This window comes from Gouania willdenowi, chromosome 1 (genome assembly GCF_900634775.1).
Source record: "Gouania willdenowi chromosome 1, fGouWil2.1, whole genome shotgun sequence".
Lineage (NCBI taxonomy): Eukaryota > Metazoa > Chordata > Actinopteri > Blenniiformes > Gobiesocidae > Gouania > Gouania willdenowi.
In genome coordinates, this window is record NC_041044.1 from 31,407,122 (window position 1) to 31,423,347 (window position 16,226).

The 16,226-nt window shown below is 38.0% G+C and overlaps 1 protein-coding gene across 2 annotated transcripts in view; it reads right to left on the reverse strand.

Moving 5' to 3' along the window:
• Nucleotides 1-12,983, reverse strand: part of tacr3a (tachykinin receptor 3a) — a 43,333-nt gene extending 30,350 nt beyond the window's left edge. For both annotated transcript variants that reach the window (XM_028458759.1, XM_028458765.1), the window contains exons 1-3: nucleotides 12,359-12,983; nucleotides 8,831-9,019; nucleotides 7,140-7,290 (exon numbers count right to left, since the gene is read on the reverse strand). In XM_028458759.1, coding sequence (XP_028314560.1) covers nucleotides 7,140-7,290; nucleotides 8,831-9,019; nucleotides 12,359-12,726 — 708 coding nt within the window. In that variant the 5' untranslated portion in view covers nucleotides 12,727-12,983. The remainder of the gene's footprint in view (nucleotides 1-7,139; nucleotides 7,291-8,830; nucleotides 9,020-12,358) is intronic.
• Nucleotides 12,984-16,226: the final 3,243 nt, after the last annotated feature.

Consider the following 16,226-nt stretch of genomic DNA (forward strand, 5'->3'; position numbering starts at 1 on the left):
TTAGTAACTGAATTACTCTATAATAAAAGTAACTCATTAAAGTAACTATTTGCGTTACTGTTATAAAAAAAAATTTAAAAAAAGTTGCTCTATGTCAAATAATTCAGATTTTTTAGATGCGTGTGTCGTGAGGTGCTTCATTAAATTTGAGTAGCTTACAACGGATGCGGACAAAGTCTTCACTCATGGATATAATGAACACTTCACGTTCTCGTCTCTGACCACAATTAATATAAAGTAGTGTTTGTATCGTCACCTTAAAAATGTCAACTTTTCATTGGACTGCTCCACGCTTGCCATCTCTGCTGCTTCATCCAATCTGCTGTGTGTGTGTGTGTGTGTGTGTGTGTGTGTGTGTGTGTGTGTTGGCTCTGATTGCCTACCATGACACATGACGCCGCCTTAGCCAATCATAATCGCTCACCTTGTTTTTAACCCACCTCCTCACTACAGCCGAGTAAGAAGCCGGGGATGCTTTCGGATAAAAGTTTATTCAATCAATGCATGTAACGCACCACATTTAACGTTCAGTAACGATAACGGCGTAAAAAGTAATTAGTTACATTACCCCGTAACTGAAAAAAAAAACGCTGTTACCTAATGCCGTTATTCCAAGCACTGATCTATATCCATTAGGCTGAACTTCAACACCACCAACAAACTGGACACAACAGTTAAGTCATGCATGGCAGTTCTTTCTTGAACAAAGTAAACATGTTTAATTCATCTGATAACTATATATCTAAAGGGGCTTTTGCATTAATGCTGTGATCACTGATGTGATTGCAAAAATGTGATTACAGTTACGTAGTTTCATCTGTTGCTGGAGAGACACCCTGTTTAAAGCAATAGATTTGTGTCACATTTCTCATTACAGCCTAATGTATTGTAGTCTATTTTTGTTTGTTTGTGTGTTTATTTCATTATTGTGTTTTCGTTTTCTCTCTATTTATGTTGAACAAAACTTGGCCATTGTACATCAAAGAATATAATTTGTGCTTTGTATTTACTCTCTTTTCAGCATCACTTACAAACATTATCAAAGTTCTTTAGTTTAGGAGTGTAGCACACACTGCTCCACCAAAAAAAAAGCATTGAAGGAGAAAACACACATTTAAACCCCCTTTAATAATGAAAAAACTGATACAAATAAGGCCTGGGTGCATTTTCTGGTAGGTATGAGACAGAAACTCCTATACACCCAGAGTTAGCATCAAATAGGCATCAGCAGACCCCCCTTTAACCCTGACTGAAGGAATACAATGGATAATCATGCTGTGGCTTTTTGGATGAATGAGACTGAGTCAAGATTTAGGGTTGCTGGTCAGATGCGGACACAGGGTTTATTTGATCAAAGAGATTTGGGAAACAGACCAGTCTGGGATTCAGAGGTAAACCAACATTCAGCGTGTGTTCCTCAGCAAGTCTGCTGCTGTTCAGTGTTCTTGGTGTTATGCATCTTGCTGATGTGGTAGTCATAACATAGCAGAGCCAGGCAGAGACCTTGTTGAGTGCTATCAGTGTATGACGATCTCTGGCCTGCTTAGGGTCTGACCAGAACTGACCAGGAGATAGCTCTGTAATTACATATCAATTGGATGGATGGAATCATTCAAAATGTGTTGTTTGGCTAGAGTTTGCTAAAAGCAAGCCTGGAACGAGAGGGTTGTCGGTCTGAAACTCTTGATAAACCAGGGAACATTGAGAAAACCAAAACCTTCTAAAAAGCCAAGTAGCAGCACCACCAGTGCTAATGTGCTAGATTCTCAACTCTAAATCTTGTTCATTGCATAGTATAGAGAAAAGTTAGGGTGTTGATGTGTAATCTCTCTGTGTGTGACCTCAGGCTGCCTGTAACTTAACCACTAACTAAAATCTTGAGCAGCATTCAAAAAGGGATGTGACTACACTGTGTAAACCTGTCAAGGATGGACACCAGATCTATAGATCTATGCTCATTCTTCATTTTGCAAATGTTATTGTAAAAACGCAACACCCCAGTGCAGAAACAAACAACAAACCCATTCTAATGTATGATTTCTTATTCATTATTGATCTGAAGACAAGCTCCCAATAGAACAGTTTTCTGATATGAAGATTCAAAAGTAATTGAAACAGTAGAGATCAATACATACAGTATTTGTATGGGAGGATATGGAAGCATGCAGATGCTTAGACTCTGTATTGAATGAAATCACTTGTTTGGCTTTTTGTTTGAATGAGTAATTACTGTAAAACAAAATGAAATTGTACTTTGGCATAACAAAGTTAAAAGCGCCGTCTATTTTTCCTTCACCTAATAGCATGAATGGACTGTCCAGCTCAGAGACATGTGAGATGTCCTTGACCAACGTCCCTGCAATTGCCCATGTTTTATAGGTAGGTTCATACGTAGGTTATAGAGAGGTTTAGAAGGTGGGCTGATCAGAGTATGTACCATGATCTTAAGAAAATGACATAATGACATAAACCAACGCAACTAAAGCTGTACTAATAGTATGTATGGTATCAACATGGGTTTTTCCAAAGGTCTTTGAAAGTACAAAGACAGCAAAAGTTTCATCGGAACTAACATGAAGTGATGCCTTTAAAAACTCAGATTTGTTTGAGTTATTAATGTGTTTGTACATCGTAGCCAATTGTTATTCTGCGGGGAGGACTTTGCTCAAAGACCCTTAACCATGAAAAACATCCTTTGAAAAGTGTTTGGTTTGTATGAGGAGATTCTAAGTGTGCGCTCCTTCTCATTCAGCTGTTAGTTTATCATTATTTTATTATCAGCCAGCACAACCGGACATGTTTATCTATTATGACCAAAAATCCTCAGACAGACTTCCTTCTGTCCTCTATTTCAGTCCAGAAATGTAATTACTAATTAAACCGTTTCTTTCTCTTTTTCTTTTTTTAGTTGGCCCTGAAACTTTATTCTTTGATTAAAAAAAAAAAAAAACTGTTAAGCTCTAAACTAATTCTGAAATGTTTTCGTTTGTGACGCTGCCATCAGTTTAAACCTTCTCTATTTACTGACATTTTCTTCTATTTTCTGAGTTACGGCTGGTGCTTTCTAACCTCTCAGCATGCCTTCGACTTTCCTCTCTCAGGTAATAACCAGAATCAGAAAAAGGTAATCACATAGATGGGGAAGGAGGAAAAAGCACTAAGGAAACATGGGAGTTAGAACCTCTCCTTGTTGCATGTATTTCTTTGTTCTCTAGTCTAGTCTTTTTGTATCCTTTAGTTAAATATTTGTTGTTACTTTGTTTGTCTTTAGAATAAAATATGTAGTTGTCTGGTTTCCTTTGTATGTTGCAGCCTCTCAAGACTTCATCTTAAGTCGTGGAAGAGTTTGGAACATTCTGCCAATAAATGGTTTACTCTACTTTACTAAAATATTATTATTTATATGATAAGAAATCTATTTAAAATATTGTTAAAAACCAGATGAGCAATTATATGAGGAACACTAACTAAGGTGCAGTAAAATAGACTTTAAATAGTTCAATAATGTGTTCACATAAAAATAAGAAATGTGCACAGTCAAAGCGTAATGGAACTTGTTTTATCAAAACGATTTCTTCCATTAATTAATAAAAAGGCTTAAGATGAGATGCCTTTAGCTGCATTGATAGAGCTAAACCAAGGAGAATATTGAAATGATATGTCAGACACAAAAAGTGCTCAGAAATGTTACATATTCACACTGCATGATACTCATAGCTGCCCATCTGGGTTAGGGGCTGCTCTGACCCCTATCAAATATTCATATATACAGTATTACTTTGGGATAAAAATTACAATAACTATCTGTTGCCACAAAACGCAGCAGCAGTGACTGGAAAGAGAATGATTTGAGCTGCCAATCACTAACCAAGTCAAACTCTCTGAACCAAGACTAGTGTGATTGTAAAATCACACCCGTGTGTGGATGTGAAATGTAAAATGAGTCCTGGTTATCTTATTTGTGTACATTTACGGACTGATACACGGAGTGATACACAGTATATACAAATTCTATACTAAGTGGAAAAACACATTTTAAGTGAAACATTCAATCCCAGGCTGAGAGCGCACAGACATTTCTGTTGGAGTTAATGAAATACTAGAGATTATATGACAGAGAAATAACTGCACTTGTTAGTCCAGTCCCGAGATGTTTGAGTCGGATTTCTATGCATGTGGCTCACAGTCTCCACAATGGATTTACCCACAATAACTAACAACGTTGTTATTTTACTTTTTTTCTTCCAACTAAAGGAAAGAGTACCAACTATCCCCTGCTTTACCATCTTCAGGCTCCAGTAGATAAACACAAGATTTTAAAACTAAAGACGTTGGCACTTTAATTTAGAACTTCTTTTGATTTCTTGTTTTTTTTTAAATAAAAATGTACTTATGAACACTAATGATGATAATGTCTTATATATTTTGACGGAACAGACACTGATCATTGTTTCCAGGTTGATGAGGAGGCTTTGCAACCAGGGGTGGATTGGTCATCTGGCATACCGGGCATTGTCCCGGTGGGCCGTCAACCCAAAGTGGTCCGGTCCGCTATGCTTTTTTTTTTGACGAGCGAGTGGAGGCAGACATGGCAACATGTGGCCAAAAGTGACCAAAAAATGGGCAAATAAAGAGGAACCACGTGGTACGTAATAGTAAAGAATAGTGAGAAAGGGCAAAAATATGAAACAAAAAGAGGCAAAATGTATCAAAGAAAGGAAACAAGTGGAATTTAATGGGCAAAAATGAGCTTATTTGTATAAAAAATGGGCAAAAAAAATTAAAGGACAAAAATTTGATAAAAGTGTCAAAAAGAACTTGCAAAAATGGACAAAAAATAAGAAAAAATGGATATTTATGGGCAAAAGGAGCTAAAATATGAAAAAATTGTCAAAAGGGGCAAAAATTAGACAAAGGTAAAATGGGGTGAAAAAGTGCCCCCCTCTAAGGTTTTCTGGGGGAATAAAATTAAAATTAAGACATGAAGAGCCACACATTGAGCATCACTGACTTAATAACGGCGTCTACATGGTGTCGCTGACAATGCAGTGGGCTGGTCTGGAAAGAAATTGCCAGCGGTGAATGTTTATCCCAGTCTACCCCTGTTTGCAACACTCACATATGGGTGTGGTCAATGTCGACCACTGACAGGAAAGTAAAAGACTGTTCTATTACTGTACATAAAACCATAATTAAGTTGCATTTTTGAAAACAAACAAAAAGTACTGATTTTGAAGCTGGTGCTTAAAAACTAATGCATAAAGCATTGACATGTGCACCAAGCCAAACATCCAACATGACATTTTTTTGAAATATAGCATCTAGTTAAACAAAGTTCAGTATGACTGTGTCTAAAACGGTTTATCGCTTTATGACCTAGAAATGTGCTGCACACTGTTTGGTTATTCTAGCCGGCAGCAGCATTGTCTGCAATTCATTGACACGTTTAAAACGTGATGTTGACTTCTCAGGACAAAGGTGTTGGTATGGAATACATCCACCACAGAGCAGACGATCTCAAACTGCCTCCAGACACTGGTGTCTGTTTGGATAAATGTTACAGACTTGATGTCCATTATTGACAGTCACAAAGGTTGTGCCTCATGGAATCTAGGTTTCCCTCATTCAAACGTTTCCACGTTCAATCACAACTGTTATTGTGTTCTTTGTAAACTGATGTTCTCATCTTTTGGAGAAAGGATTCCGTTTTTCCGACTCTCTAAAAGTCCACTTGGCTTTGTTGAGCTGTGTCTACAATATTGCTCGTTTTAATTTCACCAGCGAGAACGTTTTCAATCGAACTTTTCGTGTGGCAATTAAAGCGCTCCAATCCTTTTAATGTAGTGAAGAAAATTGATTTTAATGCCCTTCTTTGTTGTCTGGTGTTGAAAACAGACTCGAACAACAGCAGTGAAAATGACTTTGAGCAGTGAATGGGTGCATTATGTTGCCTCGCAGTAACAGGTTTATGGTTCTCCTGCTGTCAATGTGCCTTACAGTGCAAACAAATGTCCTTTTTCTGTGATAGAGCTTGGTGAACAACTGATGATCTACTTTGGCTTTTGCCCTCGAAGCTACTAGATAAGTGACATCAATTCTATTGCAGTATAGACTACGTAGTGTAAAAAACTGGTATGAGCCCAAAGCTTAGCAGTGATTGACCCTCCTATTATCCTTGGGGTCAATTTGACCCCATTTAATGTTTATCATCAAAAAAATAATAGTTGACTTTGGTTTTTTGCTTCATTTTTTATGACTTTTCCTAATTTGATTGGTGTAACTTATTAAGCATAAAATTATCAAAATGATTTTTTTTTTTTTTTTAAGTGCTGAACACATTGCACGCATTGGCGTTCCTCTGGGGTCAATTTCACCTCAAGCTATTTTACTGTGTAAAATGTCTGTCTGTGACGTAGAAGAGGACGCGCTGAGACAGAGGACTTTATAAGGAATAAACCCAAATATGTGACAAAAAGTGATCAAAATAAGTAAATAAATATGTTTATGAGAGAAAAGGGGAGTCACGAACATTAATCAATAGGGTTCGTTCTGTGAGAGCCATGAATGTGCACCCCCAAATTAAAAAAAGATTTGGATGAAAGATTTTCAAGATAACTGAAAGTTTGACCTGATGGCGGCGCTGCGGGAAAGGTCAAAGCATACTCACAACCGATAGGGTTTGTACTCTTGTGAAATTTGAGAAGATTTGGATGAAAATTATTCAAGATAAATTGATTCAACTTTAAATATTTGGCCTGATGGTGGCGCTAGAGAACAGGTCATGGTTTAATTATAAAGCGGTTATTTACGTATTCAACAAATTCAACAAAAAAAAGTGCCCGACACCAACACACGGTCAACAATTTTCTAAAAATAATTTTCTGGAGGCAAATATCGCTGGGGTCAGATTGACCCCAAGGGTAAAATGAGTTATAATTGAGGATAATCGGAGGGTTCAAATGTCAAAATGACTTCTTTTCTCATCAGATTATTACCTATATAGTGAATAAATTAAGCCACAGGTCTTTAGCTGACAAAATTAAGACAAAGTCTGAGTATCGTTACCTTTTACTGTCAAAAAAGATGCCTTACTCTCTCTGCCATGCCTCAGTGCTTTATTTACCCTCATGCTGACTTACCTTCCGTTTAGCACGGAGCTGCCCGTGATAGCTGTCAGATGAGTCTCCAGGGATCTCACCTCCCCACAACGTCACCCCCACAATAGTGTAAGTGATGCCCATCACCCCCAAAGGCAGCACGTAGACAAAAACTGCCACAATGATATGATACCTAAAGGAAGAAGCAAGAACAAAGAAAAACATGACACAGGATGTTTTTTTTCCCCATACACTTAAAGTAGCTTTCAGTCAAGAGTTTAATAAATATGCATTAGTTAAAATAAACAATTAAACAGAAATGATGGGGAAACACTGATTCAAAAAGAATTAAGCATGCGCTCATTTCCTCACTTGTGTTTCATTAAACTTGGGTCCATTGGCTCCAAGGGTCTGCTAAAGTGTTAGTATGCATCCTGGAGTTGCTCTTTATCTCTCCCATTAACAGATGGCACATTTGAACGATGTTGTATTTCCTTTGGACTTTTCTTTCAAACCAAGGCTTTATCAATTTTGCTGCAACAGCAAAACACACTTGTTCCTCGCAGTGTGTGCATGTGTGTGTGTGTGTGTGTTTTATTAATCTTCAAAAAGCAAAATCTTGGCTTTACAATAAAAACAATAAAATAAATTGTGCATTAAATGATTGATGCTTTACTTCACTTGTTGGAATTAGCACATTTATGGTGTCGAGAACTCAGCTGCTTCCCCTCTGCAGGTTTAACTACTAGTAGAAGAACCACTTCAATCTTAAACTGACTGAGTCCCCTTGAGAGCAACATGAGAAATGACTTCTTAGATTAGTCAGCAATTGATTTGCAGTCCATCTGGGTATGGACTGGGATTCCTCACCTATCTAGTAACCATCAAATCAATCCTTTTTCTGCACAAGAACATGGATTATCCTTAGTTTTGATACGTGGATTATGCAAGTAGATCCACAGGGTTTCTTGCACTCACTGCACACCTGTTTGTGTTTGTTAGTAAAAGCAGGCTTACCACTAAAATAAACATGAATATTTAATTCATATGAGAAAAGAAAATAGGTTTTAACTGTCGGTTTTGGGTCGGGCTCACATTGGTCAGGTTCGGGTCGAACAAAAAAAATGCGGCCTGGTCCGCACTGTAACTGCAAGACAGCCGCGCATGCCCCTGCATGCCTTAGCGGAACCAAACAGTAGTTCAGTCCACTGTGCTTGTGCTCTTTCAGTCTCCAAGTCGTCGTCTTCTTCTACTTCTTTTTTCCAGCAGAGTGGACGCCTCAAGCCATTGAGAGCGCGCATCAGCGTCAATAGACGTCACGTCTGCAGGACTACATGGGAAACTCTAGTCCAGAATCGCAGTACAAATCACACAGATGTGTGCAGGCTCATTGTTTTTGGTTTTTACTTAACATTAAAAGACTTAAAATGAATGTTTTTTTTTTTCACAAATCCTGCCCTATGCTCATTTAAAGCATTAAAAGAAATGAAAAAAAATGTATGATGACAAAAGTGAATTATAATCATTATTTGACATCTCAATGGCTCAGTGTCCGTATTCCCAATTTTCAAAACATATCAAAAGTTTGGGGTCAACAAGGTCTGACGGAGCTCTAAAAGCTTATTAAAAACAGCAATATATAGTTCAACCTGTGTCTAACACTAATTTTCCTGGTGAAGTTTGTTTTTAAATAGATTCCTCAGGTTTCAAGACTTGCTGCTGTGGTGTCTTACATCAAGCTGTCATCATTCCTGCGAGGCCACGCCACGTAGCAGAGGGTCCTGCTGGAATAGGCTCGGATGGTGGAAAAGTAGCAGAGAGGGAAAGTCAGGACCACAGCCAGGCTCCAGATGCAGATGATGACCCCCGTGGTGGCCTTACAAGACAGTCGAGGCTTCAGGGGATGGATGATGGCCATGTACCTGCAGCAAAATACAATCACACTGTATGATTTTGGTGGAGAATAAATTTGCAGGCTTACAGCTTGATCCTATATATATATATATATATATATATATTAATATTTATTAAAACTTTATCATTCTTTGTGAAATGTGCTCTGCTTAACTTGATAAAGCATCAGTTTTATTTTGGATGTTAGCGCTAACATTCATGAGTTATTTCATTTTAAAAGGCTTTTACAATATCCATAAGGTCAACCAAACTATTTTGCACGAAACAGACTGAATAAGACAATTCCTTGAAATTCAGACAACAGTCAAAATAACTCTTCAGCAGGTAATAAACTCTGACCTGAGAATCAATATGTAATTCTGTTTGGAATTAAAACACATTTGAGCTGTCTCTATAGAATGAATGAAAATGAAAAGGAATTTTTTTTTTTTCAAATAAAGAACCGATTTAAACAAGAAATGTGTGTTGGTTTTATGCATTTACTTTGCTCGGAAAACAGCTCTTATTTTCAGTGCCATGTTCTCTTTTGTTTATGACTATTTTTGTTTTTTGCTTGATTGTTCGGTTTTGGTGTGTACTTCTGTTTAAATATATAAAAATCAATAATTATATTTGATGGGGGGGGAGGGGGGGGGTATCACTTATTTCATCCACACTTGTTCATTTGCAAGATGTTTTAGAGAGAATCTTGTCCTAAAAAGGATAAAAAATGTCTTTAGGTTGTTGTTTTTTTTGTAACTGAACAATGAAACAGATATGACCAGAGAGCTGCAGGACCTCAGGCTGCTGAGGAGTTTTTGAAACCAGATCATATGCATGCTTGGAGACGGCGATTTGATCTTCATAAGATTGTAAACACTCGCTATGGCCTTGACACTTCAGTTAACAACACTCACAGTGGGACAACTACTAGGACGCCCTGGCTGTTACAAGTGCTGTATCTTGCCGACTCTTGTTAAATATCCAATAAAGTGTTTAGTATAAAGCAGCACAGTTATATTAAGCATCAAACAAGCAGGCTCAGTAGCCTTTGAACAACAGAAGTATCACTTGATTACCATGGATGGGATATCGTTTTGATGTGTACAAACTCAAAGCACTGTAACAGAGGCAATAATGTAGTACCAAGTGAACAAAACCTAACAGTATTCATGCCAAGTGATAAATTAGGCTGTTTATAGTAAAACAAATAACTTGCTTGTCTGTCACTCTAGTCTGCAAGGCTTTCACACAGACTGGATTATAGCTATAACAGTGGTTTGCCTTTAGATAACCACATAATTTCTACTCACTATTTTATGTACAGTAAATTATAATTTACTGTAGATACTGGAAGCTTAAATACTGTACTGGAAGCCTAAATTATATAAAAATAAACAAATAAATACTTGAAATCGTTTAAATTGTGGGACCTGAATCTATAATCTATGAAAGTTTAACATTTTGAATGGAATTTAAACAACTTTTCCATGATATTCAAATTTTTTGGAAAGGGTCTATATATATATATATATATATATATATATATATATATACACACACACACACACACACTTATATACAGATCCCCCTCCCCATCAACCTAATTTTAGGTTGCATGATATATCCATGGAAATAACTGGATGTATTCCACAAATAAACGTTATATGTGTAAAATAAGAAAACATATTTAACTTAAGTAATGGAAAATTACCATATTCATTTTTAATATGTTACCTAAAAGAACAGCACATACTGTACCAGTTTTTCAATATCGGCAGAAAAACTGATACTGATGTCAGCCACTGTTTAAATTTATATACAGCATATGTAAATGCATAATACAAAGCCAGCTGTGGTCTGATTGAACCACAACCAGCTTTACCTCTCACATATGCAGAAACCAGTGTTGCTTTCATGAATTTTCCTAAGGAAAGTCATCCAGCAGCAGGAAGAACACAATCCCAGATGATCACGAACTGTGGCCTCGTGCCATTTCCAGACATCAGAGCACAGACAGCACCATACTAAGGTTACGGAAAGCATGACCCGGAGGCTACATCTGCATCACATAGGTCATGCCAGTGGGTTTCTTCTTAGCGCACAGTTCACTAAACAGAAAGGATGCTAGAGGGCAAAAATACAAATGCTAGAAAGTAGCTGGAGAACAGCCAAAAGGAACAGTGCCTGGTGTGACCCAATGCTCCTTTAGCGTGTCAAGAAGCAGCAAAGCGCCCCACTAATTAGATATCCCACAAATCTTCATATGTGAGACCGTGCATGCATGCAGCTTGTATGTTTTCCTTTTTTTTTTTTTCCCATTTAATTAGGTCCGGCTTGCTTCATCAGTTCAATCCCTTCATTCAAACATTATGGCATTTAATGCTTCACTGATGAGTATCAAAGCCCAGCTGATGATCTACACTACATCCTTACATTGCTGGAAACCACAGGGGCATGCAGGGATTAATTGACAAAGGAATCAAAAGAAAAGTGCTACAGTGGAGACGAGCAAAGATCATAGCTAGTATGACTGCTTGTGACAGGGTGCAGGAGCATCAGAGCATGAAAAAAAACATGGAGGAAAGGCTTTTCTTCTCCAGGGTGTTGGCACACACATCACCACTACAAATTGATTTAGTTTATAATGGCAATAAAATTCAAAATTAAATCTGTGGAATAGCTCCTTTGTGTATGAGATAGTAGTCATTCTGCTTATAAACCTGTTTCCCAGCACAATCATGCCAATTTCAAGCAGGTACCAGGCTTTACCAATAGGGAAGCAGAAGGGACAAGCTATAATGACTACATAATGTAATGCCAACAGCACAAAGAAAGGGGTTCAATCCTGGTAGCAGCTCAGCAAATGGAAATTCCTCCTGGGGGGTACAAGTTGGTACAAATGGCTTTAATTACAAGTGTGTTGCAAAGTAGAAGACATTGATTGTGATGGAGTGGATAGTTACATTATTTGTGACTCAAAATGTCATATTTATGATCTGATATTTATGCACACAAAGACTCTGTGTCTCTGGATGAAGGGTGATGAAGACGGAAAGGTCATATTCCACATATACAGTAGCTCCCAAACGCTGAAAATTAATTATGATGAAAAAGTGATTGAATGCAAATAGAAGCCCAACAAAAAATTCAATAAATTAAACAAAACAAGTACAAATGATAATAAAAGGAATATTTCTTATATAATGTATCACCTGCAGCCAGCATTAATTATGATGCAACAGAAAAGTTCTTATCAAATATTATTTTTTTTCAGGTCGTTTTATTCAAGCCTTTTATTTTGATTATGTATATATTAATCTATTTGTCCAGCATTTAATAATTGCTTCTTTTATTTCTGTTATCACCTGTCCACTGCGATCACAGTCATGGAGTAGATGCTCGCAAAGACGGACGTCACCGGGAAGAAGTTGTGGAATTTGCAATAGGCTTCTCCAAAGTACCAATCCCCGTGCGCGCCGTAGATAAAGTTGATTAAACTGTTGAACGCGGCCATTGATGCGTCCGAAAATGCCAAGTTGAGGAGAAAGTAGTTGGTCACCGTTCTCATGCGCTTATGTGCGAGGATGATCCAAATCACAATGAGGTTTCCGAACACGGCCACCGCCAGCACGGAGCTGTAGGCGACCGACCACAAAGCGATGCGCCACGGCGGCTGCACGAACTGGTTAGTGTAGTTGGTGGTAATGTTGGATCCGTTTTGCGGAGCTGCCATCCTCGTCTCCAGCGGCTTCTTCTCAGTCACTTTCTCACGATTTAAGCAAAAGTAGGAGCCTCGCTACAAGATTTGCTCATGCGCCTTTACGCACACTGCAAATGTCTCCAAAACCCAATTCATGGTTCGCCAAGATTGCGCTCTGATCTCTGAGGTTTGATCAGCAAGAATGTGCGCGTATCTTTTCAGAGCCTGTTGAATGTGGACGCGCACTCACACAGAGAACCTCTCCTTCCTCTCCTCCACCCTCATCTGCAGCAGCCAGTCAGGGCGCCGTGCGCGCACTCGGTGACGCAGTAAGATTGATTGATACTTGTTGCTGCCACTGTTTTAAACTTCATGAATAACACATGCATTTTCCTTGCGGTTTATAATCATTTCATGATCTTGTGTCAGCAGACATCAACAGGATATTGGAATATTAGAGGCAGTGCACCTTTATCATAGCTGGTTTTTCTGCAGTTCATGTCCTACAGTTGTATATATTTTGTATGACTTTCAAGGTGGATGTTTTAATGTTTTCCATGAAGACGTCCTGCAGCTTAGTGTTGTGGAGAGATTGCATTGTTTTATTACACTGCTGCCAGATGGGCTTCGACTCTCCTTAAGTGTCACCACAGCATTCACAGCTGGCAAGATGAGGTTCCCTCCAGACATCCCACCGTTCACATCAGATAAACCTCGCTGATCAGCCCCCCCAGAGCTTTTAAGGCCATCGTAACCTTCTATTTACATGGTTTCAATGACTCAAATTTGTTCGGTTCAGTTTGCACAACATGGGCTGTCCTCACTCAGACCTTGAAATTTAACTTAGCCAAAGATGTATTGATAAAAAAATATAAAAGTCTACAGTAGGCCTTCAAACTACAAATTACACCAAGTCGTCTCAAAGTGCTTAACAAAATATAGGCCATAGAACCCAACAAGATCTACATGAACAAGCATTTAGCGACTGCGGGAAGAAAAAGGTCCCCTTTTTTATAGGAAGAAGTCTCCAGCAGAACCAGGATCAGAGGTGGCAGCCATGCGCTTTGACTGGTTGGGGTTAATGAACAGAGGGGCAAACAGAGTAGGATAGAAGGATAGAACATCTGAGCGTCTCAGACTAGTTGAGCCGCGATTGACGACACGAGGCTCACGATAACGATACTTATTTGGGAAATGAAAAAAGACTGCAAAATGATCATTTAAAAAAATGCAGTTGGAAAAATAAGCACACTTTTATTTGACTTTAACTGGACTAGGCAATATCGACCAAAATTCATACCTCAATATTTTTTTCTCAACAGTCTTACTAGAAAGACAATTCCGGGTTTAATAAGCTGATTCAAAATGCCACACAGGCACATTTATTAAACAGCTGCACAATATGTGCCACTTTTGCCTTTTTTTTCCTATAAAGGACATCATGTGTCAGTGAGTTCTGTAGTGTGGCTCGTTTATGGGTTTATGATTAGGATGCACTCAGAAACCTAACTGTGGTTTTCATGCTGAAGTAGTAAAAACATCAGCTCCTAAAACAAGTATTTTGACATAAAATAAAAATATATTGTGAATCGATATTGCAATTTCCTATATCGCTTAAACAGAAAACTCAATATATCTTGAATCTTGATATATTGGGTATGACATTTTCAACTCAACAGGAATATTTTTTTTTAAATCCTTAACTCAAGATACAACTCAAACTCTCGATGATACATCTTGTGATACTTTATACGATATCTTGTCATACGATATAGCTACTGTATCGTCCCACCTTTATTTATGCATACCGTGACCTACTTGGCGAGTATCTGGCACCAAAGAGAACAATTCAATTTAATGTCTGTAATAATAAATAAATAAAATCCAACTTTCCAGGAGGGCTGTAACACAACAGCTTTGAAGTGTATTCCTTCTTAAACACAGCTTGCAAAGATGCAATGCAACTATACTGCCATAAATAGATTGCCTGTGTAAGGAAATTAAGCATCCTAATCCAATAAATCACATCAATCCATTGTTCTATTTTTCATGTCAATCACAGTAAGACCTATACATACTAAGCAGTTCTATACAGCAACATTAAAAAGATCAGACAGGTTGTCAGGTAACAGAACGAGGGAAAAACTCAATTACAGGCCTGGATGTGAGATACAGTAAATTGAGGTTGCGATCCATAGAAGACGTGCACCTCACTGTGGTGTCATTTGATCACTATTCAAACCTCGAGGGGGTTCTCCTGCTGCCTGCAGTGCCATCCCAGCATTTCCAACATTGCTATCTGTCCATTGACATTTTATATGAAAGGATGAAAACAGTTAAAAGCCAGTTGAAAACATGTCTGCAGCATGGAGGACAGATTTAAAGAATGAATTACTGAATTAATAAACGCGGTTCTCTTGGCCCCCTACCTAACATTATTTGAGTAAAGGTCCAAGCTCACCTTAGCATTTTTACATGTTGCAAAAAAAAAAACCAACCTAAAAACAACAAAAAAAAACTTGGACTTTCAAATTAAAAACTTGACAAAATAAAAAAATAAAAAAATTAATGAATAAGTGCTTGTATTCTCTAGTTGATAGCAGGTCCACGTTCAGTTGATTAAAAATATTTAAATTTAAGTGCAAAGAAGGATATAATGATGAGAAAATGTTGCACAGCAAATGTAAACAATGTAAAACAAGAAAACAAGGGTAAAATCAACTGTACAATAGAAAACAGGCCCAAAACTAAGCCTGAGGCAGAATTGTACCTTTCTTTAAGTCCATTTGGAACACTGGATCCAATTTAGATCTGAAATCATTTATTTTTGTTCCTCCCCCACTGAGGCTGCAAAGGTGAATAGCACTCTATTATTGACCCCCACAGACACAAAACCAATGTTCTCTGTAAGAGAAATACTGTCACAAAAACTTTCCCTTTTGCCCAAAGTCACCCCCAAAGATCTTTACTTGTATATGCATGTCTCCATCTTATTTAGATGAGGGTACCATTATAAACTTGAATTCACTCTGTTACAAAGCCCTCAAGAAAATGTGCTTCATTAGTGCCGAGTTTTGCATTCCAACATGAAGCAGGTTTACTGGTAGTCTGTTTTCTCTGCAGCGCTTAAAAGATGTTGCCACTTGAATTTCCAAATGAACCATGGGATCTCCCCTTTGAGCTCGGCCCATCATAGACTGCAAATGTAAAACTTCTCAAAGGGCACCTTGAGTGTTTGGGAGCTAATTTGCTAGTTAATGGAGAGTTGAAGCTTTATTTCACTGCAGAAGAATAATTACAGTCCTTAAACTCATTACAACATTCTGCAAATGACAAAACGAAAAAGAAGCTCTAAGTACCGTAACTTCCAGGCTATAAAGCACACTGTTTTATTGGGCGCATTGCAATAATTTAGCAAATTTCTAAGAAAAATCCACTCAAATGTCGCAGACTTACATAGGCCGCACTCTATTGGCTGACGAGGGTGCACTTCAGACAACTCAGCCAATCAGAACAAGCAGGTAGGCGGGCTG